General features: G+C 35.6%; 1 protein-coding gene across 1 annotated transcript in view; it reads right to left on the bottom strand.

Annotated features, from left to right (window-relative positions):
- Window positions 1–22,900, bottom strand: part of LOC150110101 (putative receptor-type tyrosine-protein phosphatase mosPTP-1) — a 349,618-nt gene that overhangs the window by 115,943 nt on the left and 210,775 nt on the right. The window contains exons 12-13 of the mRNA XM_090413286.1: window positions 15,464–15,557; window positions 4,894–4,973 (exon numbers count right to left, since the gene is read on the bottom strand). Of these exons, the coding sequence (XP_090269412.1) occupies window positions 4,894–4,973; window positions 15,464–15,557 (174 nt within the window). The remainder of the gene's footprint in view (window positions 1–4,893; window positions 4,974–15,463; window positions 15,558–22,900) is intronic.

Here is a 22,900-nt window from a genome sequence, read left to right as displayed (position 1 = left end):
TATGACCCCCCATCACTCCTTCCCTCCCTCCCACCCACACACTGAGTTTCAAAACCTATATCAAATTGATTATGTATGTGAGCAATAACTGTCTTCCAAATTTTTGAGTAAATTAGTGCTGCCATATTTGTTGAAGTTCAGTTCAAGGAGTATTTCACAGTTGACACTGACTCAAAAAATAGTCTTGCAGATTTGCAATGAGTTCTATGTAATACTGCAGTTTTATTCTATTTCATTTCTGTTTAAATAAATGTCCAGTGCATGGCGAACTAGTCCTGACTTATGAGAATGATGGCAGATATGTATTTCATAGGTTCTGCAAGACAGATGTTAACAGTTCTGTCACACTCCTTTTCACATGAGATTAAGGGGAAGAGACTTACAGCATTACATAAAAATCATTAAAAAACTGAGACTATTTTTGGAGTCAGCCAAGTATTCTACAAATTTCAACAAATAATGATTGCATTAATTTACTCAAAATTTGGAAGCAGATCATTTTAAGATGAGCATCAGTCCAAAGACTATAAATAACTTTCATTCCAGCACTAGAGGAAGGTATGACATGGTAATAGTTCTTTGTGTCCATTAAAATCTTAACTCCCCCCCAGTCATCTGATTGCTAGTACCTTGGGTACTGACTGTGACAGGTGTTTATTTTTATTTATTTATTTTATTATTATTATTTTGTGTGTGTGCACTAAGGCTCCCATTTGAAATCTAGCAAAGTACCAATTAACAGCTTACTGGATTATAATATTTATTTTGTTCTTGTAGCTTTGTGAATCAATACTATTTTAAACAATAATAACAAAGTTGATTATTTCCCATAATTTAAACACTTAAAGCCATAATTTCAGGGTTTATATGTATATATCGATCCCATACACCAGAGGTCAAGGGACCTATAGGCACATCAAATGCCATGTGTGGGGGTGCAGATGGGGACTGAAATAGAAGTTTATTGATATGTCTGTTGAAGAGTTGCAGGTGGTAGTTGTTTGGGAATACTTCTTGAGAAAGGCTGTTCCAGAGAACAGAGGTGAATGGGATAAAACAAGATGAATACAATCAGGTTTGGTGTGATGAAGTTGCACAGTAAAGGGGTGCTGTGTAACTACAGTTCTTGTATTAACAAGTACACCAGAAAGTGGAGGAATGATGGTGACCAATTCACTGGAGAAGTCACCATGGAAGTACCTGTAGAATAGACGCAGTGCTGAAACACTGTACCTGTGAGATGGGGGTTGAAGTGACTCTGTAAGAGAGTAAGAGAAAGATCATTTATAAGACTAACTGCATGCATCTGGATGGCATCAAGGATTTTAAGGGAAGTTTAATATGCACCACCAAAACATATGATTAGTATGTACACATTAGTATCTCCCCATGTTTTACATACTTAGTATGTAAAACATGGGGAGATTTGGGATTTGTATATAGTTAAAAGTTGGTTGAAAGTAAAATAGGTTCTTAAACGAAAGTGAATGCTAAGTTTCTTGGATGCTGAGGAGGCTACTGATGTGATGTGATGTGTTTATGCCAGGAAAGATTGGAGGTAAACATTAGTGCGAGCAAAGAGGTCTGGTAATTTATGTATTACCGAGGATAATGCTAGGTGCGCTGGGATCTTTTTTGCACGAGAAAAGGCAAGATTGTGTTGGCATTGAATATGCCAAGGTTGTCCACACCTCTATTGAAGGATAGTATGTAGATCAATGTTTAAGGCACTAGTTGTAGATGATCTTGTAGTCTGGGATGTCAAAGTACTACATGATTTGTCAAATAAGTAAGTTGAGTGGAGAGTACTAACATCTGCAAAGCTGTGGATGGGATTAGTGGTTAATATATTAATTAGTGTTTATCTAATATGGTAATTTATGTATGAGAGAAAGAGAGTAGGTGAGGCACTTGAGGCAGCAGGGAGATATTTACCATGACTCATAAAGAACGACCAGAGAGTAGGCTGGGTACCCAATTACAGAGAGTGGTAGGGAGATCAAAGGATGGCAATTTGTTTAGTAGGCCTTGATGCCACACACACACACACAGTCAAAAGCTATGGAATTGTCAAGGGCAACAGCACAAATATCTTTGAATCTTTCCATGGTACATGTCCAGTGGTGGATGATGCAAGCTACAAGGTCAGCTGTGGATCTTGAATGACAGAATTCATACTGGTGATTGCTGATTAACTTGTGGAACTCTAAGCTGTGGAAGAGTTGCTATTGATGATTTTTTCTTATTTTGGAGAGGAAAAAGGTGATGCCAATTGGTTGGTAGTTTCCTGGTAGACTTCTATCAGCCGTTTTTGGAATAGCATGGATATGAGATTGCCTTACATGTATTGGGATAAGTACCAGTATGTATAATAAATTATAGAGACGATGCAGGATGGGTGTTAGATCTGGAGCACAACGTTTGAGAACAATTGGGGAGATACCATCAAGACCAGAACACATTTTTAGTATCCAAGTTATTTGGTAGTTTTCTGACGACTTTTCTGCCGAGAAACTATAGGAGGCATCGAGTGCTTGGATTTTGGTATGGTAGGAGTATGTAGCTGCAAGATTATGCACCAGTTGATTGGGAAGCCTCGTGGCCTGTAGCACCACTGTTTTAACTGTTGTATCCTCGAAATGGAGGGGTTTCTAGGTCTCTGTTTGTCATGACCTCAAAGGGTATCATTGACATTGTCCCCCCCCCTCTCTTCACTCACTCGCTCGCTCACAAGGACAACACAATACTAAATGAAATACGTGGATGAATCTAAAGTCCTATCTAGGTGGTGTGTCCTCTATGGGCATTTGTAGGTGGCCTAGGATGTAAAGTAAGACCTCTGACAATTATTGTTTCCTAAATTTTGGAGAGTTTCATGCATCTGTGTTTATTTCCGAGTGTCACCGCACATTCTAAAAACAGCCTTTCCTTTTTAAATTTATTATGGTGGTTTTCTTCAAGAAGATCATGTGGGTCGTATCCAATACATCATCTAAACTGATGGTCTGTCTGAAGTAAGCCAGCTTGCAGGAACAGGATACTTTATACACTCCAGGCATTGAGAGAGAAAGAGGAAGGAGCTGATCTTTGGTAGAATGGATAAGAGTAACAAGTTTCCAGTGGGGCTTAAAAGCTGTGTAAAGATTGTACTTTTTTTTAAAGACCTGGCTATTTTTTTCTGACGCACCACAGATGAAGGGGATGGTGATGGCATTTCTGAAATCCTTCTGAAGCGAGCCTGATTATTTTTTTTAAATTCTGTAATCACTGTAGCCATTGGAAAGGAAGGTGTTGTGTATGTGGCTGAGTTTGGTTGAAAGAGAGGTTCCACTGGTGCAAAGATTATAGGCTTTATTGGTTAGAGTTTTAATAATGCCATATTGTTGAGAGGAGTGGTGGAAAAAGTTTGTGAATGTATATGCCTGTGTGAGTGGGTTTTCTATATATACAGTGAAGAAAAGGTTACCATTAGGAAGGCACATTACTAAGATGTCTACAAAGGGTAAACTATTGTTATTTTCCTTTTCCATTGTAAACCAGATTCTTGGATGCAGACCATTGAGGTAACTGAGGAAGGAGTCTAATGTGTCTTGAGCCATGAGGCCAAATAGAAAACATATCTTAGCCAGACACATGGTTTGAGAGGTGCGCTGAGTATATATGACTCGTTTTTCAAAAGTTTCCATGTAAAAATTGGCAGGCGAAGGGACCCATGATTCCCTGTATCTGTTTGTAAATTTTATTTTTCCAAGAAAAATAATCAGAACTGATGGCAAAGGAAAAGAGATCTAAGATATTTGTGTGCTGTAAACTGAAAACTAGTAATGACACAAACTTAATTATATATCATGGTGTCCTGTACTTTTCATGAGATCAGGAATTAGATGATAATGATGTTATTTTCTTGATGAGGTTATTTATTTGAAGAAGATGTTACTAGTTAATTACACAAGTTCTGTGAGTTTTAATTTGTTTTGTCTAACAAATACATTAATTTGAGAGGAAAAAAACACCTCAAGACAAAGACAATGAAAATAGGCAGAAGCATTGAAAATATCAACTGCATTGAGAACCAGTGGAACAAGTAAAACATTTCACCTACTTAGGCACGATTTTTAGTGAAGATGGTAAATTAAATATGGAAATAGACAACAGAATCAATAAAGCTGATATAGTAGGAAGTCAACTGAATAAATTCATATGGAATAAGAGAGAAATTAGTTGAAATACTAAATTAGTTGTATACAAGACAGTGTTCAAACCAGTTTTAACTTATGGATCTGAGAGCTGGGCCAGAAGTAAAACACTTGACCAAAGACTAGAGACCACAGATATGAGAATCCAGAGAAAGATTATAGGCATGAATAGATGGCATTAATGGCAATATCATATTAAAAACGAGGATATTAGGAAAGAACTTGACATTGTCAGCATCCAGGAATGCGTTAGCAGAGCTAATCTTAGGTGGTATGGTCACTTAAACAGAATGGGCGAGGAAAGATTAGCAAAACAAGTGTTCTCTGCCAGGTTGGCAGGAAAAAGACCCAAAGGAAGACCAAGATATAAGTGGATTGATACGGTAAAAAGTGCCTTAGAAGATAGAAATATAAGATCTGATAATGTTGGAGTCTTGACAGATAACAGATTGATTTGGAGGAAAATTGTAGATAAGAAGTTAGTAATGATGTAAATTTTTCATTAGTACTATCATATCCTGTATACCAGGATATGATAGTACTACAGGGATCTTTCCTTGATGGGTACATGGCAGGAATTTGATGATGAAAAAACACCTCAATTATTTAATCATTCAAAAAAGAAAATTATAAAAGCAATCTGAAATTTAAGACAGATAATTTATGTAGTTTGCATAACATAGTACTGTTCACTTACATCAATGTAATTTGCATTAATATAATCATGCAACCGCTTCTGGCCTGGAATAGGCTTTAGAACTACTCTTGTATGATCATCTAAAAAAAAGAGGGGTGGGGGAGAAAATATTAATATACAGAACCTTTTTTTAGTAGACTCTTCCAAGAATGAAATTAAAAGGGTATTTCTTTTCTCTTTGAGAATGGCTTATATTTTAAATTTATGCTTACATAAAATGACTGACAAGTGTAGCCGACATATCATCTAATAAATAATATAAATATGAAGTAAAATATTACTTTATTATTAAGCTGATATTTTACTTCTGTATCAGTCAATATCATAAGAGCTGCAAAACAGAAACATATGTTGAGTTGAAAACATGACAATATAAAGTCTTATATTGTCATGTTTTCAACATTATGTACTTTGTGTATCACATTGTGATGCACAAAATATTACATATATTTATAAAATAGTATATTTTACATATTAGTACATAATACACACAAGAAGTTACTGAAAATTAAGTGTTTTTTTTGGAGTCCCCTACCAGATGAAAAATATCACTGACATAGCATAGTCATATTTTAGCTTAGTGTGTTTTTTTTTTTATTTTTCGATAGCAATCTTTTCAAAAGATTCGATTTAGATATCAGCTAGGAGAGGTCAAATTGAGATGCCTATGGTTAAACGTTCTTTCCATTCACAGTAAACATCTTCAAATTAAAAAAAAAAAAAAAAGGTGTTAGCTAATAAATAATATAAATATGAATTAAAATATTACTTTATTATTAAGATGATATTTTACTTCTGTATCAGTCAGAAGTCTGAAAGAGACAATGTCTGAAATGGTTGATGGTGTCTGGTAGAAACAGTTTTTCTAGTAGCAATATCATTTCTTCTCTGGGCATATTAGTAAAAACAGCTCATTATATTATGTCCAAACTCATTAATATATCTGTAGGATCCAAACCCTATCTTACTGATGAAAACGCTTTTGAGTTTTTAAGAAGTTCTGTCTAATATTTAGCAATTTTAATTAAATAAAAACCAATGACTAAAAATATCATTAAATAGAAATTATAGTGGTGGGTATCTGCTGAATTTCTGCTCAGGATATGGACTAGTCACTGCTGGCACTGGGTTCCAACATAAAGATGTACACATTTAATGTAGAGAGGAGATGCAAGAAGTAGAAGGGGACCCCATTGACTGTATCGTTGCTAATAATGATATCTTCATGGTGGCTCGAGACACAGGAGTGTACAGAAAGTTTGAAACTGGAAGCAATCATCATTTAGTTTCAAGTAGGATAAAAATGAATATCACACTGAAAGAACAGTACATAAAAAAGTTTTTAAAATAATTAAAGTTGAGCAGCTTTACAGGTAAACTGTACTCAACTATATAAACATTATTCAGGAACAAAAGAACAAAAACCTTGGAGTTTCAATGGCAAACTCTGCAAAAAAACATTAATTCAGAGAGGCATATATTTAAGTTTCTGTAAGAATAGGAAAATTAGAACACTATGGTAGAAACAAGAAGTTAAAGACGTAGTCAAGGAAAAAGAAAAAAGTTCCTAACATACTGAAAGTTCCTAGCAAATAAGTTGGCAGATGACCTAAAATACAGAGAAAAATGCAAGAGAATTAAGCTATGTGTAAAAGTAGTTAAACAAAAGTCATGGGAAGACTTCAGTAAGAATATAAAAGATAAATATTACTGAAGGTTTACAATGACTTCAGTAATAACATTTTGTCACTTCAGGAAAGTAACAAATTGTTCAGGAAGCTATTGAAAAGCTTACAAATGGAAGAAAAAACTATTGTAAAAGGAAACAAAGACGATGAGTGACATGAAAACTGAAGGTAAGGAGATCCTACATATCAATACTTGAGGTAAAAATACCGTCAAAAACTTGAAATGTGGAAAGGTAGCTGGAAGTAGATGATATTTGATCAGAAATACTCAAATATGGAGATATAAAAGTTTTACAGTGGGTTACATTGTATAATTCAGAGGGCCTGGTCAGAAAGTCGAATTCTAGATGATTGGAGTAGAACTCTCTCATAGAACCCATCTATAAAAAAAGAATAATAAAGCTGAATGTGAGAATTATAGAGGAATTTCCTTACTGAGTGTTCCTGGAAAGGTAAGATTTATACAAGCATACTTGAGAAGAGACTAAGAAAAAATGTGGAAGGAAAAATAGCTTCAGGCCAAATAGAAGCAGTCAAGATCAGATTTTCACTTTAATACAAATAGTTAAAAAATCATGAGAATATAACAAGGATGTATATTTAAGTTTTGTAGACCTGGAAAAGGCGTATGATAAGTACCCAGAGAAAAGTTTATTCAAACACTACAATTATATGCGATAAATGAGACACTGCACACAGCAATATATATATTCTATATTTAGACTGTAATTCAGCAATTAGAATTGAAGGAAATATAGAAGATGGTTTGATGTAAAATCTAAGACAAGAATGCACATTATCTCCACTCGTATTCATCATCTATACGGATAGCATTATGAAAGAAAGAGGCATTAAAATCTGGGAGTTTAATGTCAGATTTTATATTTTTATTGCTGAAAATCAGCAATAAAAATTTTAGTGAAGATGGCAAATTAAATTTGGAAATAGACATAGACAACAGAATAAGCAAAAGTGATATGGTGAGGAGCCAGATGAATAAATTTGTATGGAATACGAGAGAAATTAACCAAATTAATAAACTAGCAATTTGGCTTAAACCAATTCTTATTGGCTTAAACCAATATACAAAACGATGGTACAACATGACAAAATTTCATACCGGCTGGGGCGTCGCCAGGTTACACAAGGCCCCCGTTGCTTTCGTCAGGGAACCAGGGCGAACAATGAAAAGTCAGCTACTGGAACAAATCTGAAAGCACACTCCAACTCAACATCATCAGAGTTCAAGATCGGTACTATCAACATAAGAAGCCTGAACGGCAAAGAAATGGAGCAAGCTGAGGAATTAGATAAGTATCAGATCGACATAATAGGGGTGACTGAAACAAAAAAGACAAAAATTGGTCTGGTGATATCTTTCTGAGCAATAAATACAAAATGTTATATTCAGGCAATGACAATCAAGGAAAAGAAAGAGTAGCCATACTATTCAACATAAATACGAGGTTAATCTTCTTGAATGGCAGGCAGTCTCAAGTAGAGTGATGTGGGCTAATATCAGAATGGGGAATTGGACAATAAGACTTATTTGTGCCTATGGTCCCACAGGTTCTACTAGGGTAGAAGTGGAGGAATTTTTTGAGGCTTTAGAAAAAGCAACTGACAGAATGAAAAATGAAAAGTTGGGCCTTGTTGGGGATCTAAATAGTAGAGTAGGAAATGATTGTCAGACATACAAAAATATTTTGGGAAAATTTGGAGAAAAGAGCAAAGCTAATAATAATGGCAAATACCTGTTGGATTTCTGTTCAGGACATGGACTGGATATTACTAACACCATGTTCCAACATAAAAATGTGCACAAATTCACTTGGAGATAAGAAGCAAGGAATAAGAAAAGTCTCATTGACTATGTTATTGTTGATAGCGACGTTTTCTCCCTGGTGCAGGACACCAGTACAGAGGATTTAAAATTGGAAGTGATCACTATTTAGTCTTGAGCAGGATAAAATTGAATTTCATATTGAAAAGAATGACATGTAAGAAAGTGAATGACATTTTAAAGTAAATAAAAGTTGAGCAGCTCTCATATGTGAACTGTTTTCTCCCTGGTGCAGGACACCAGTACAGAGGATTTGAAATTGGAAGTGATCACTATTTAGACTTGACCAGGATAAAATTGAATTTCATATCGAAAAGAATGACATGTAAGAAAGTTTTAAAGCGAATAAAAGTTGAGCAGCTCTCAGATGTGAACTGTAGACTAAAATACACAAAGATTATTGGGAAAAAAAATTAAAGAGTTTGAGAACAGGAACCAAACCGTGGAGATTCAGTGGCAAGCCTTGAAGAAAACCCTGATTGATTCGGCTAGAGAGGCATGTGGTGAAGTTGTCTGCAAGGAGAGAAAAATTAGAACTCTATGGTGGACACAGGAAGTTAAAGAGGCAGTGAAGGAAAAGAAGAAAGTATATCAAATCTTCCTGGCAAATAAGTCAGCTTGAGCTCTTAGAGAATACAGAAGCAAATGTAAGAAAGTGAAACACTGTGTAAAACTAGCTAAACAAAAGTCATGAGAGGAATTTGACAAGAACATAGAAAATAAATATCAAGAAGGTGGTAAGATATTCTGGAGGTTGTTGAAGAAGCCTAGAAATGGAGGAAAGAGTGCTGTAAAAGGAGTTAGAGATGATCAAGGTGACATGAAAATGGGAGAAAAACATATGCTTGATGTATGGAGCAATTACTTCGAAAAATTGCTAAATGAAACAAGCAGTGATAGCACAGTGAAAAAAAACACTCAACAGGCAGTCAGTCAGGAATACATATCCATACTTGAAGTAAAAAAAGCCATCAAAGGTTTGAAATGTGGAAAGGCGGCAGGAGTAGATGATATTCGACCAGAAATGCTGAAGTATGGTGGCATAAAAGTCTTACAGTGGCTGCACTGCATAGTTCAGAAAGCCTGGGCCGACGGATGAATTCTCGATGATTGGAATAGAACTCTAATAGTACCCATATATAAATATATATAGGGAAATAAAACCGAATGTGAGAATTACAGAGGTATTTCCCTACTGAGCGTTCCTGGCAAGATCTATGCAAGTATACTTGAGAAACGGTTGAGAAGAATCATAGAGAAAAGCTTGGTGAAGAACAAGCTGGATTCAGGCCAAATACAGGCTGTCAGGATCAGATCTTTACTTTAAGACAAATAGTTGAGAAAGCATGGGAATATAACAAAGATCTGTATTTAAGTTTTGTCGATCTGGAAAAGGCATATGACAAGGTGCCAAGAGAGAAGCTATTCAATATGCTACAGTTATATGGTGTCAATGGGGCATTATATCAAGCAATACTTAGTCTTTATTCGAGTTGTAAGTCAGCAGTTAGAATTGAAGGAAGTACAGGAAGATGGTTTAATGTTAAATCTTGTGTGAGACAAGGATGTACATTATCCCCTCTATTATTCATTATCTATATGGATCACATTATGAAGGAAAGTGGTATTAAGCATGATATCAGAATTGGAGATGTTAATGTCAGCTCTCTGCTTTATGCGGACGATGTTATACTTCCAAATAAATTTGCTACAAGTTTGCAAGATTCCCTGACTAAATTGAATAACTGTTGTAATAGATATGGTATGAAGGTCAGCATTAAAAAGACAAAGACAACGAAAATAGGCAGAATTGTTGAAAATGTCAACTGTGTTGTGAATGGGAACCTGTGGAACAAGTAAAAATTTCAACTACTTAGGCACGATTTTTAGTGAAGATGGTAAATTAAATATGGAAATAGACAACAGAATCAACAAAGTTGGTATGGTAGGAAGTCAATTGAATAAATTCAAAAGGAATAAAAGAGAAATTAGTCGAAATACTAAATTAGCTACACACAAGACAGTGTTCAAACCAGTTTTAACTTATGGATCTGAGAGCTGGGTCAGAAGTAAAACACTTGACCAAAGACTAGAGACTGCAGATATGAGAGTCCTGAGAAAGATTAGGGCATGAACAAATTAGGGCATCAGTGGCAATATCATATTAAAAACGAGGATATTAGGAAAAAACTTGACATTGTCAGAATCCAGGAATGTGTTAGCAGAGCTAATCTCAGGTGGTATGGTCATTTAAACAAAATGGGCAAGGAAAGATTGGCAAAACAAGTGTTCTCTGCCAGGTTGGCAGGAAAACGACTCAGAGGAAGACCAAGATATAGGTGGATCGATATGGTACAAAGTGCCTTAGACGACAGAAATATAAGATCTGATAACATTGGAGTCTTGACAAGTAACAGACTGATCTGGAGGAAAATTGTAGATAGGAAGTTAGTAATGATGTAAATTTTTCATGTAGTACTATCAGGAATTTGATGATGATGATAAACTAGTAATATACGAGACAATCTTCAAACTAGTTTTAAGTTATGGATCTGAGAGCTGAGTTAGAAATAAAGAACTTGATCAAAAATTAGAGACTACAGATACGAGAGTTCTATGGAAAATTAGGGGCCTGAACAGATGGTATCAATGTTAGAAGCATATTAAAAATGAAGATATTAGGAAGGAATGTGAGATTTTTAGCATTCAAGAAGGTGTGAACAAGTCTAATCTAAGGTGGTGGTTAATTAAACAGAAAAGGATAAGAGCAAAACAGGTGTTGGATGCTGAGATGGTAGGAAAAAAAGAATCACAGGAAGACCAAGGTCTAGGTGGAATTGAAAAATCCAGTCAAAAGTACATTAAAAGAATGAAGTATTAGATGTGATGATATTGGAGTGCTGACTGACAAGCAATAGACTAATTTGGAGGAAAATTGTTGATAGGAAATTAATAATAATGTAAATTTAATCATGTAGTGCCATCATAATAATCTGAAAACCCCTTGAGGGTACACATCAGGAAATTGACATGATGAATAATGAAATGATATGAAATAAATCTTTCCATGTATGTTTTTCATTGTTATTCTTTTTTTACTTATGAAAAAATGCCCCAAAATCATTTGCACTATGAAATTATGGAAAAAATATCATTTTTTTTTTGTTTCTTTAAGCAAAATCTTTAATCATCACATTTCTTTAAGGAAAAAAACATTTTTTTTTTGCATAAAGAAACATGATGGCATACTGCACGTGTCAAGTTGAGGTAGCAGAATGCCACATATTCTATAGGTGTTCTGGTGCCTCTATTTGAGAGGAGGCACCTCCATCTAATGCATGTCAGAGGAGTGGTTGGGGTGATAAAAATGTACAGTACAGTCCATTTAATTTTTTTAAATGCTACTTTGAAAAGAAAACTCTGGGTATATTTCAGATGAAATAATATGAGAAATTCTCACTACTTTTTTTACACATCCTTGGTAGAGTGAAACTCGGAAACTTTTATCATATTAAAAAAGAAAATGAAAAATGAAAAGTTTGATATAATGAATTTCTTTAAAAGGGAATATTGTTGCTCTGGGAGGGGGGGGTTTCTGTAAGGAACCTCAGCAATTTTTTTGTTAGAGTGAATGAGTTCACTATTATAATGGCAATGGCTATAGCAAGAGTACAATAAATACTGCATAAATACGGTGAAGTTCTCACTATATCAAACTTGCAGGGACTAGAGAAATAGTTTGCTGTAGTGGAAAGTTTGCTAAAGTATATTTCTTTTAAAACAGCACTGTTGTTATGGGATTTTGGTTGAGTTTTTGATAGTTTGCTATACTGAGAACTGAATATGAATGATGTAGTTTAAAAGTTAAACTCATAAATAACAGATACAATTTTTGAAAATAATAATAATAAAAAAATATAAGATAAAATGTTTGTCAACTACAAATATCTGCCAAATCTTAAAACTGGCTGCTTTTATTTTCTTTAACAAAATCATTTCACAATTTTTTCATAATTTCACAAATTGGATAGTGCACTCAGATATGTGAAATAAACACTACTTTATAAATCCACACTGAGGATTATAAGTAGTGTTTTGATGGGAAAAAAAGTATGCCATGTTTTTTGAGGGCTAAGGATGTAACATGTTTATTATTATTATTATTATTATTATTATTATTATTATTGTTCCGGGAAACTCCAAGGAGTCGACAGACTCATCGAGGGAGGCCCTAACATCATGTCAAGAACAACTATTCAACATTCACACAGTATCTATCATACCTTGCCTTGAACTCATTCACGGTCGTAGCACCCACAACAGACTCTGGAAGCTTATTCCACTCATTCACCACTCTCCAAGTAAAGAACCTAGCTCTAACACCCTTGTCAACCACGCTCCTGCCCAGCTTCCATGCATGGCCCCTAGTCCTTCCACCACCAGTCATATTTTCAAAAATATCTTCTGGATCAATCTTATAAAAACCCTTCAGTAATTTGAATGTCTCAATCATATCACCCCTCCTTCGCCTATCGTCCAATTTCTGCAACCCACAAATCTTCAACCTATTCTCATAAGGTTCATTCCACAGACCTGCTATCATCTTGGTCACTCGTCTCTGGACCCTCTCCACTTCCTCCCCATCACGAAGAAACCCTGGTGCCCATAACTGGGCACAGAAGTCCAGATGGGGTCTTATCAAGGCTCGATACAGAGGAACAACAACTTGTTCTTCTGCATGTTAAAGTATTTTTCAGAAGCCAAGTGATTTGGTGAGCTGTTTTAGTTACTTTTGCAATGTGCCCCCTAAACTTCAACTCCCTATCCACCAACACTCCCAAATCCCTGGCCTCATCAATCTCCTGGAGTATGGTTAAACCAATGCGATATACTGCTGCTATTCTTTTCACCCCAAAGTGCATAACCTTACACTTTGCCACATTAAATTGACATCCATTATTCCTAGCCCAGTCCTCCAAACTATCCAAATCATCCTGTAAAATTTTGACATCCTGTGCACTCACAATTGCTCTACCCAACTTTGCATCATCAGCAAACAAGTGAACACTTCCTCTCAGATCCTTTCCAATATCATTGATGAACAAATTGAAAAGCAGTGGTCCAAGAACAGAGCCCTGTGGCACTCCACTAGTCACAAGACGTCTTTTAGACTCCACTCCTGAATAAACCACTCTTTGATATCTCTCCTTCAACCACCCTCCTATCCATCTCACCAACCCTATATCTATACCCATCTGCTCCAGTTTACTGATTAGGGTTCCATGAGGTATCCTATCAAAGGCCTTGGCAAGGTCCAATAGTATCACTGTAAACCCATTACCCCTATCCAGTTCAGCCGTCACTGTGTTATAAAACGTGAGCAAGTTACTGAGGCATGATCTACCCTTCACAAAACCATGTTGTCCCCCATACAATATCCCATTTTCATCTATCCAATCCTGTATTCTTTTCTTGACTAATTTCTCTAAGACCTTGACAATGATTCCTGATATGCTAATCGGTCGGTAATTTACAACAGCAGTCTTGGAACCACCTTTATGCAGTGGAACTATTTTCCCCTCTTTCCAACCGCTCGGGACTAACCCAGACCCGAGACTCATAATTAAACAAAATGGTCAAGGGTACTGACAATTCTTTAGCTGCTTCTCGTACAATATCAACTCTCGTACAATATCGTACAATACAAACTAATTAATATCAACACTAATGAGGAATTTTGAAAGTCCTTCTGGTGAAAGACCAGATCGTGAGCAGTTCGTGACGAGTATTGTAGGTGATTTGTTTGGTCATCTATACACCTTATCTTTGGATGATGTGTGAGTGAAGTGGACAAAAGTTATGCCCAACAATCATCTTAATCAGGGACCAGAAGCCTCATCTACTAATTGAGCAGGAGGCAAGCTTATTACATTTCATTCTAGCATGCATATAGTTTCACAAATAACTTTCTGTATGCTATAAGAGGAGCTTGCTGCTAAGCTGAATGCTGAAATCTGGAAGATTCTCTTAGGCATTTCCGATGCATCATTAGTTCAATTACTTCAACATTTGGTTCTGTCCTCTGAATACTGGATGTTTTGTTTTTTTTAATCAAAATTTGTTAATAATGAATGAAACTAAATAATGAAACTAGGACAATTCAAAGATGTGGCAAGACACAGACTATTGTTATATACGAAGCAGAAAAGTGAAGTATAACAGACCAAGATGCAAAAGCTTTCCAGGTCTTTGAAAATAAAATCCTCAGAAAGGATTTTATTTTCAATGAATTTTGAATGGAGAAGAAGATAAGAACTATGCAAATTCCATAGATTTCCATTTCTATTCTATCTGATGAAATCAGAGCTTGCAGATTGAGATGGTTTGGACATGTGTAAAGAATGGGTAAGGAGAGAATCGTTAAATAAGCAATCAAGATGAAGCCTGATGGACAGTGATCTAGAGGAAGGCCGAAGCAGGGAGAGGATAACATTCAAAAAGATTTAGCTGAGATGCAAATCCTGGACTGAATTGAGAGCTCAAGACAGAAAGGAATGAAAGAAGTTGGCTGTAGTTACAGCAAAGAATCTTAGAAGTTCAGCAAGCTAAAGAAGACGGCAAGATTATAAGCAAAAGAAATGCATACTTAGGCGTTGTCCATTATCCATTATAAAGCTTAATGGTATACCTAACACGAAGAAGAAAAAATACATTTATTAAAGTCACTAATATTTCCCCTGGGTTTTCTACCCAACATCTTTAGAGCACACTGTGCTTTGAAAATGCTTGTTTAAATTCTCTCCTTACCCCTTCTTTGCACATGTCCAAAAAAAAAAAAAAAAAGTACTGAATCAACTCTGTCGAAGTTCAGTACTGTATTTTTTGTGCCATACCGCATTTTTTCCTCTTGGTTAGTTATGCTGTTAAGAATTATTATGTACAAGCAATAAAATTGGAATTATTCTGTTCACACTGGTATAGATGGTAATCATACATATATAAATATATCACAAAACAGTATCAAGCATAATATACTTACATGCTACAATATTTACATATCTGTTTTTATTTTTGTTTTCTACCATTTGGGAATGCTCTGAAGAGAGATCTAAATCCGTTGCTTGTTGGATAGCCTAGATACAATGAATTACCATAAGTAAAAGAACTATATAATTAAATGACAATTAAGTGATATAGAGATGTCACTTTTTTTTTAAATTAGAAGTTATAAAAAAAAAAATGATTTAAAACTAAGAGTTTCATCAGTTAACAAAAAAAAAAAAAAAAAGAACAAGTACTGACAAGTAAACAACATTCAAAAAAACTTGTGCTATCGCCTTTGATATTTCCAAAACTTTCGATTGTGTATGGCTTTGAGGCCTATTAAACAAATTGTCATCCTCTGGTATCATCCTTTGACATTCTGTAATTGGGTAGCCAGCTTTCTCTCTGGTCATTCCTCATGAGTCATGGTAGATGGCTTCCTTTCTTTGAGCTTAACCACCAATGCTAGAGTGCCTCATTTTTCTCTGTCCTATCATCTATTCTCTTACTCCTGTACATAAATGACAACATTAACCACTAATCCCATCCACAGCTTTGCAGATGATAGCACTTCAACTTCTGCTCATCCTATTCACCTGACAAACCATGCAGTACTCTGACATCCAAGGCTACAAGATCTTCTACAATTAGTGCCTCATTCAGCATCCAAGAAACTTGGAATTTGCTTTTGTTTGAGAACCCTATTTTACTCCCAACCAACTTTTAACTATATACAAATCCCAAATCCCGGCATGTTTAGCATGCTGATCATATGTTTGGGGTGGTGCACCTAAAACTTATTTTAAAATCCTTGATGCCATCCAGAGGCAAGCAATTAGCTCATAGATTGATGCCTTAAAAATTCACTCTTCAGCTTCTATCTCACAGGTGTAGTGTTTCAGCACTGAGTCTATTCTACAAGTACTTCCACAGTCACTGCTCCAGTGAATAAGCAACCATCATTCCTCCACTTTCTGTTGCACATATTAATACAAGAGCAGCAGTTGTCAAGCATCCCTTTACTGTGAAACTACAAACACTCCAAACCTGTTTCTATTCTTTTTTTTTTTTATTCTGTCCATCTCTGTCCTAAGGGACAGAGATGGACAGAATAAAAGCCTTCCTCATAAAGTATTCCCAAACAACTACAACCTTGCAACTCTTAAAAAAAAAAAACTTCTATCTCAGTCCTCATCTGCAACTCACACATGGCACTGATGTGCTTATAGCTCCCTTGATCCCCCCCCCTTTATATGGGATCAATATATATATATATATATAAAGGAGGTCGAAAGTTCAAAGCAAACTAAGAAAGTTAATCTGCAGATAGAAAAATTATACTCTTCTTCTCAACAAGGATTAGGCATGTTCCTGTTTCACTGGTCTTTGTATCTTGCAGCTGGTCTTCCTCTCTCTTTCTTTCTTTCTATCTCTTGCCTTTTTATCTATATTTATCCATTTCTTTTGGTAACAGATATCTTTTCACTCTAAATAAATTCTCTTTTCATTTCTCTCTATATTCCTTGATCTTTTCATTTAAGTTGTAACTATCTAACTCTCTTCTAATATCTTTTTTTTTTTTTCTATGGTCTAATTTTGTGTATCCTTTAATTGCACTTAAAAACCTCATTGCTCTACCTATATTTTACTTTGATCTTTCTTTTTAACAGTCTGTATTTCCAAACCATATAATACTGTGGGAGTGGCCATTATTTCATAAAATTTAAGTTGGGTTTTTTGTCTTTTTTTATTATTATTATTATTTTTATTCCATGTCCTTTTAATTGTTTCACAGATTTCATAAAGATGAAATTTCTTTATTTTTTCATCTATATCTCTGTCTTTTAGATATGTTATTATGCAACTTAAATAATTAAATTGTGTCACCTTTTCTATTATTTTATTGTTTATGACTATTTTTGATCTAACATGATCTCGACCTTTAAATGCCACAGCTTTTGCTTCCTTTTGTGAAATTTTTAAATTTTAATGTTAGCTTATTTTGTTTAGTTCATAAACTGATATTTGACGGTCATCTTCATTGTCTTCAATATAATAGTGTTTCCTGGGAGCAAAAATCCATGATATTAGCCACATCATCCAGATGCAAAAAAGTAAGTCAAAGGAAATGATTGTCTTGGTTGTTACCAATGATTTGAGGGGGTGAGAAGTATTCTATCAGGGAGGATGTAAAGGAGTTGTTAGAAGAGGCAAAACTAAAGAGAAAGAGCATGAAGATTGTAAGTCTCCTACCATGTTATGATAGAGGCAATCTGAGGGAGGCATTGATGACCAATGCCTCCTCAGTCTATAGGTAGATTGTGTAAAAGGAATCATGTAAAATTTGTGGATCTGTGGTCTCTTTTTGATGGAAAGAAGGATTTGTACACAGCGGATGGACTGCATCTGAATGGTTTCGGTGTTAGGTGTCTGGAGAGAGCTTTGTTCACCGAGCATGCTAATGTGCAAATTCAGGGAAACTTAAGTAATTAGGATGGAAGCAAGTGAGTTTGTGTGAAGGTACCCATGAAGCAAGTAAGTGTGAGAATGACCAAGTGAGGAATCTAGTCTCTCAAGCAAAAATAATGAATAGGGTAGTCAATTCAGAAAGTAAAGGTGTGGGAATAAAAGGATGTTGCTGTTTCTGTATACTAATGCCAGAAATATCAGGAACAAGAGGGAGGAGTTTTTGGCATTGGTTAGTGCAACCTTGCCAAAAGTGATAGTCATTAGTGAGACTTAGCTAACAGCAGGTGATGTACGTACAGGGATTGAATGTGAAGGGTTTAGTATTTTCAAGGAAGATAGGATGGGGAGAGAAGGAGGAGTACTGCTGATGGTAGCAGATGAATTGCAACCAAAAAGAATAGAAGACAGGTGGGAGAGTGGCTGTTCATTTGAAGCAATCTGGTGTGAGATTAAGACCAATAAAACAAAATATACAACTGGTTGTTGCTATAGGCCAGGGAGTTCCACAGATGATCTGGAAGACATGCATTACCAAATTAGTACAATGAGTACAGGTCGAGTGATTATTATGGGGGGCTTCAACTATGGAGATATAGACTGGGAGGAAGAAAGATCACATGGCAGAAAGGAAATAGAATTTATACACCTGGTGAGAGATAATTACTTAAGGCAGCATGTGATGGAGGAGATTGGAGGAGGTGGGAGAGTATGTCTGGTCATAGGATCAGAAGAGCTATCCATAACCAAGGTGACAAAATTGCCTCTAATTCGTGAAAGTGACCATGCGGCCTTGACTTGGGAGATTGTAAAACATGAGGAATATTCTATCAAGAAGGGGTATTTGTGAAACTACAAGGGGTGATTATGACATGCTTAGGAAGAAGCTTAAATCTATACCATGGCATAAAACACTGCAGGGTAAGGATGTTAGTAGTGCATAGGATATAGTTAAGGGTCATCCAGAGGAAGCAGTATTAAATTGTACACATAGGGTAAGGAGGATTAATCAGGTAGGCGTTAGATGGATGAGTAATATCATTAAGAAAGAGCTGCAGAAGAAGAAAATGCTGTGGAGGGTATAAAAAAAGAGAAAGGTGACCAGCATGGCATGGAAGGCAAAATCAGATTATAAGAAGAATTTAGCCGAGCAGGCCAAAGAAAATCCTAAAGAGTTCTTTTGCTATGTGACAAGTAAGAGGAAGAATAATTATAGAAGATTAACCTTAATGAGTGATGATGGTCATGAGGAGACAGAAGCGGATAAAATAGTTGAGTTACTGAGTGATCACTTTGCAAGGATATATCATCCTAATGAGGTTACTGTTTTAACCTATGTAACAGACATTAATGTGAGAACAGAGGTAGGTGAATTGGACGTTCTGAGGATATTGCAGAATCTGAATGTAAATACAGCTGTGGGATTAGATGGGATTATCAGTTAGATGGATGAGTAATATCATTAAGCAAGAGCTGCAGAAGAAGAAAATGCTGTGGAGGGTATAAAAAAAGAGAAAGGTGACCAGCATGGCAAGGCAGGCAAAATCAGATTATGAGAAGAATTTAGCCGAGCAGGCCAAAGAAAATCCTAAAGAGTTCTTTTGCTATGTGACAAGTAAGAGGAAGAATAATTATAGAAGATTAACCTTAATGAGTGATGATGGTCATGAGGAGACAGAAGCGGATAAAATAGTTGAGTTACTGAGTGACCACTTTGCAAGGATATATCATCCTAATGAGGTTACTGTTTTAACCTATGTAACAGACACTAATGTGGGAACAGAGGTAGGTGAATTGGAGGTTCTGAGGATATTGCAGAATCTGAATGTAAATATAGCTGTGGGATTAGATGGGATTATCAGCTAAGGTTTTGCGAGAATGTGAAAGGAAACTGCCAATGCCTTTGACTAAGCTGTTTCATTTGAGTCTCAGATCTGATAGAGTTCCAAAGGAGTGGAAAGAGGAAAAAATTATTCCTTTGCATAAGGAAGGTTCTAAGACTACAGTAGCATATTATAGAGCAATGAGTATCTCAGGTGTGGTGGTAGAAGTACTAGAAAAATTGGTAAAAAAGAGAATTCAAGAATGGGTAGATAAAAATATGATACTGTATGAGGGTCAACATGGATTTGTGAGGGATCGGTTATGCCTTAGTAATTTATTAACTTTTTATAATAGAGTAACAGTTGAGGTGGATAAAGGAAATGGCTACATGATGATTTTCCAAAGGCATCTGATGGAATACCACATGGAACACTGTTACACAATTTAGAACAAATGGGGGATGAATGTGACACTTGTTAAGTGGATAAAAGGGTGGCTGCTGGACAGATATCAAAAAAGTGATATATGAAGGAGCAGAATCGATGCAAAAACAGGTGAAAACAATGGTGTGCCACAAGGTTCAGTGCTGGGACCATTGCTGTTTAATTTGTACATAAATGATATAGGAAATAACCTGAAAGGAAATATTCAGTTGTCTGCTGATAATATGAAATTATGTACAGTAATAGTTAATCAAGGCGATGTGGAGAGCTTGCAGGAAGATTTAAATAGGCTGTCAGTATGGGCAAAAATTAATGTGTGTCAGTTTAATGGTGAGAAATGTAAAGTTATGCATTTTGGGATAAATAGATTACAAGCTGTGTATCACATTGATGGCACTGTCTTCCAGGAAATAGATGAAGCTAGAGATTTAGGGGGGGGGGGGATAGACAAAGAGTTAAAGTTTAGAGGACATATTGCTATGGTTGCTAAATTAGCCTATAAGATTACTTGGCTATTGAAGAACACATTAATTCCTCTCTGGATTACTGTGCTCAAGCCTGGTCTCCCTGGGGATGAGGAAGCGGTGGAGAGGATTCAGAGGCAAGCGACCGAGATGGTGAGTGGCCTGTGGAATATTCCCTATGAGCATAGATTGAAAATGTATGAATTGCAGAAGTTTGTTGATAGGAAAAAAAGAGAGGATATAATAGAAACAATTAAGTTGCTTAAAGTAATTTATACGATTGTGAAGATGGTAAATTAAATATGGAAATAGACAACAGAATCAACAAAGCTGGTATGGTAGGAAGTCAATTGAATAAATTCATATGGAATAAGCAAGAAATTAGTCGGGCAGGTATAGAAGAGGATCTTTGGAAGAATATTTTAATTTTGTCAGGGGTTTGAAGGTAGTTTTGATGTTGTATTTATGTAGTGTTCTGTCTATTTTTTCTGAAATGCCTCTAACATAGGATATGGCTATGGCATTTATGTAGTCTTTATTGTTTTCAGTGGTACTTTTGTGGAGGATCTTGTGAACTGTGTTTTTTTATTGTAGTGATTTTTTTCAAATGTATGGTTAATGATTTTGAATTCTTGGTTCAGAGCTTGTTCATTTGAGCAAGTTGTTAATGCTCTGTTTTTGAGGGTGCTTATGACTCCTAGTTTTTGTGTTTGGGTGGTAGTATGAATTTTTGTGTATGTATTGGCTCATGTGTGTGTGTGTGTGTGTGTGTAGGTTTGCGGAATCAACAGCCCTAATTAGCACTTAGCTAAGAAATTAGCAGCCACTCTCAAGGAGTTGGTAGGTCATTCCCCCTCCTACATAAAAAATACACATTTTATAAACAAAATGAAAAACATCTCTCAATGACCAAGATTTATTAGTCAGCTTTGACATAACTGCCCTTTTCACTAATGTCTCTGTCAATGATATTATTCTTCTACAGAACATATTTCTGCCCAACATCATGGCCCTCTTTGCCCATGTACTCATATCTGGTTATCTCATGTCGCAAAACAAGTCTGGCTCAGATATGTCAATGATATTTTTGCCATTTGAAACATTAAATACATTCCTTAGCCACCTGAACAAACAACACAAACGTATCCAATTCACCATTGAAATTGAAAACAACAGCTCTCTTCCTTTTCTAGACATGCTCATCACACATCTTCCCTCAGGCTGTCTCTCCTTCTCTGTCTACCGCAAACCTACATACACACACATACAGGCCAATACATACACAAAAATTCATACCACCATCCGACACCAAAACTAGGGATCATAAGCACCCTCAAACACAGAGCATTAACAATTTGCTCAAATGAACTAGCTCTAAACCAAGAATGCAAAATCATTAACCAAACATTTGTAAAAAAAATGGCTACAATAAAAAAAACAGTTCACAAGATCCTCCACAAAAATACCACTAAAAACAACAACAAAAAAAAAGACTACAAGAATGCCATAGCCATAACCTATGTTAGAGGCATTTCAGAAAAAATAGACAGAAGACTACATAAATACAACATCAAAACTAATTTCAAACTCCTGACAAAATTAAAAAATTGACTCAGTTCCTCCAAAGATCCTCTTCCATAACTGGCCCACCCAGGGGTTTACAAAATCCAATTTACATATAACCTACCCTACATACATAGGAAAAACAGAATGTATGTATGATCCTAACCAGAAAAGATGAACACAAACGACACATTAAATGCCTCCATTATGGTAAAACAAGCATATCGGACCAGGCCTATCACTCCACACAGAACCGACTGGAAATGCACTAAGTCCCTACATTGCACCAAAACCTGGTTCGAGAGAAATTCAAAGAAGCATGTGAAATGCTAAAACACCATCTAAACCTGAACAAAAATGACGAATTAATCATTCCAAGAATGTGGAGGATCCATCTGCAACCCTTATAGCAACCAGAACAAGCCCAGAAGAAAATCTCAATATGAGAGGAATTTTCAAATGTTTAATGTAGTTCTGTTTTTAATTTATTTTTTTTAATATTTTATGTTTTTTTTTTTAATTTAATTTTTTTAATCTATTTATAATTTTTTTCAAATTTAATATTATTAATTTAGTTTTTCCATAAGAGGTCAGGCTAGGTAAAAGATTAATGAACAGTTAGATTTGTTTTACCTTTGTATAGTGCAGTAGCATATAGCTTGGTTCTTATAC

The sequence above is a fragment of the Typopeltis vanoorti genome, chromosome 1 (assembly GCF_054136105.1).
Source record: "Typopeltis vanoorti isolate ZY-2024b chromosome 1, IOZ_Tvanoo_1.0, whole genome shotgun sequence".
Classification (NCBI taxonomy): Eukaryota; Metazoa; Arthropoda; class Arachnida; order Uropygi; family Thelyphonidae; genus Typopeltis; species Typopeltis vanoorti.
This window is presented reverse-complemented; position numbering and strand designations above follow the sequence as displayed.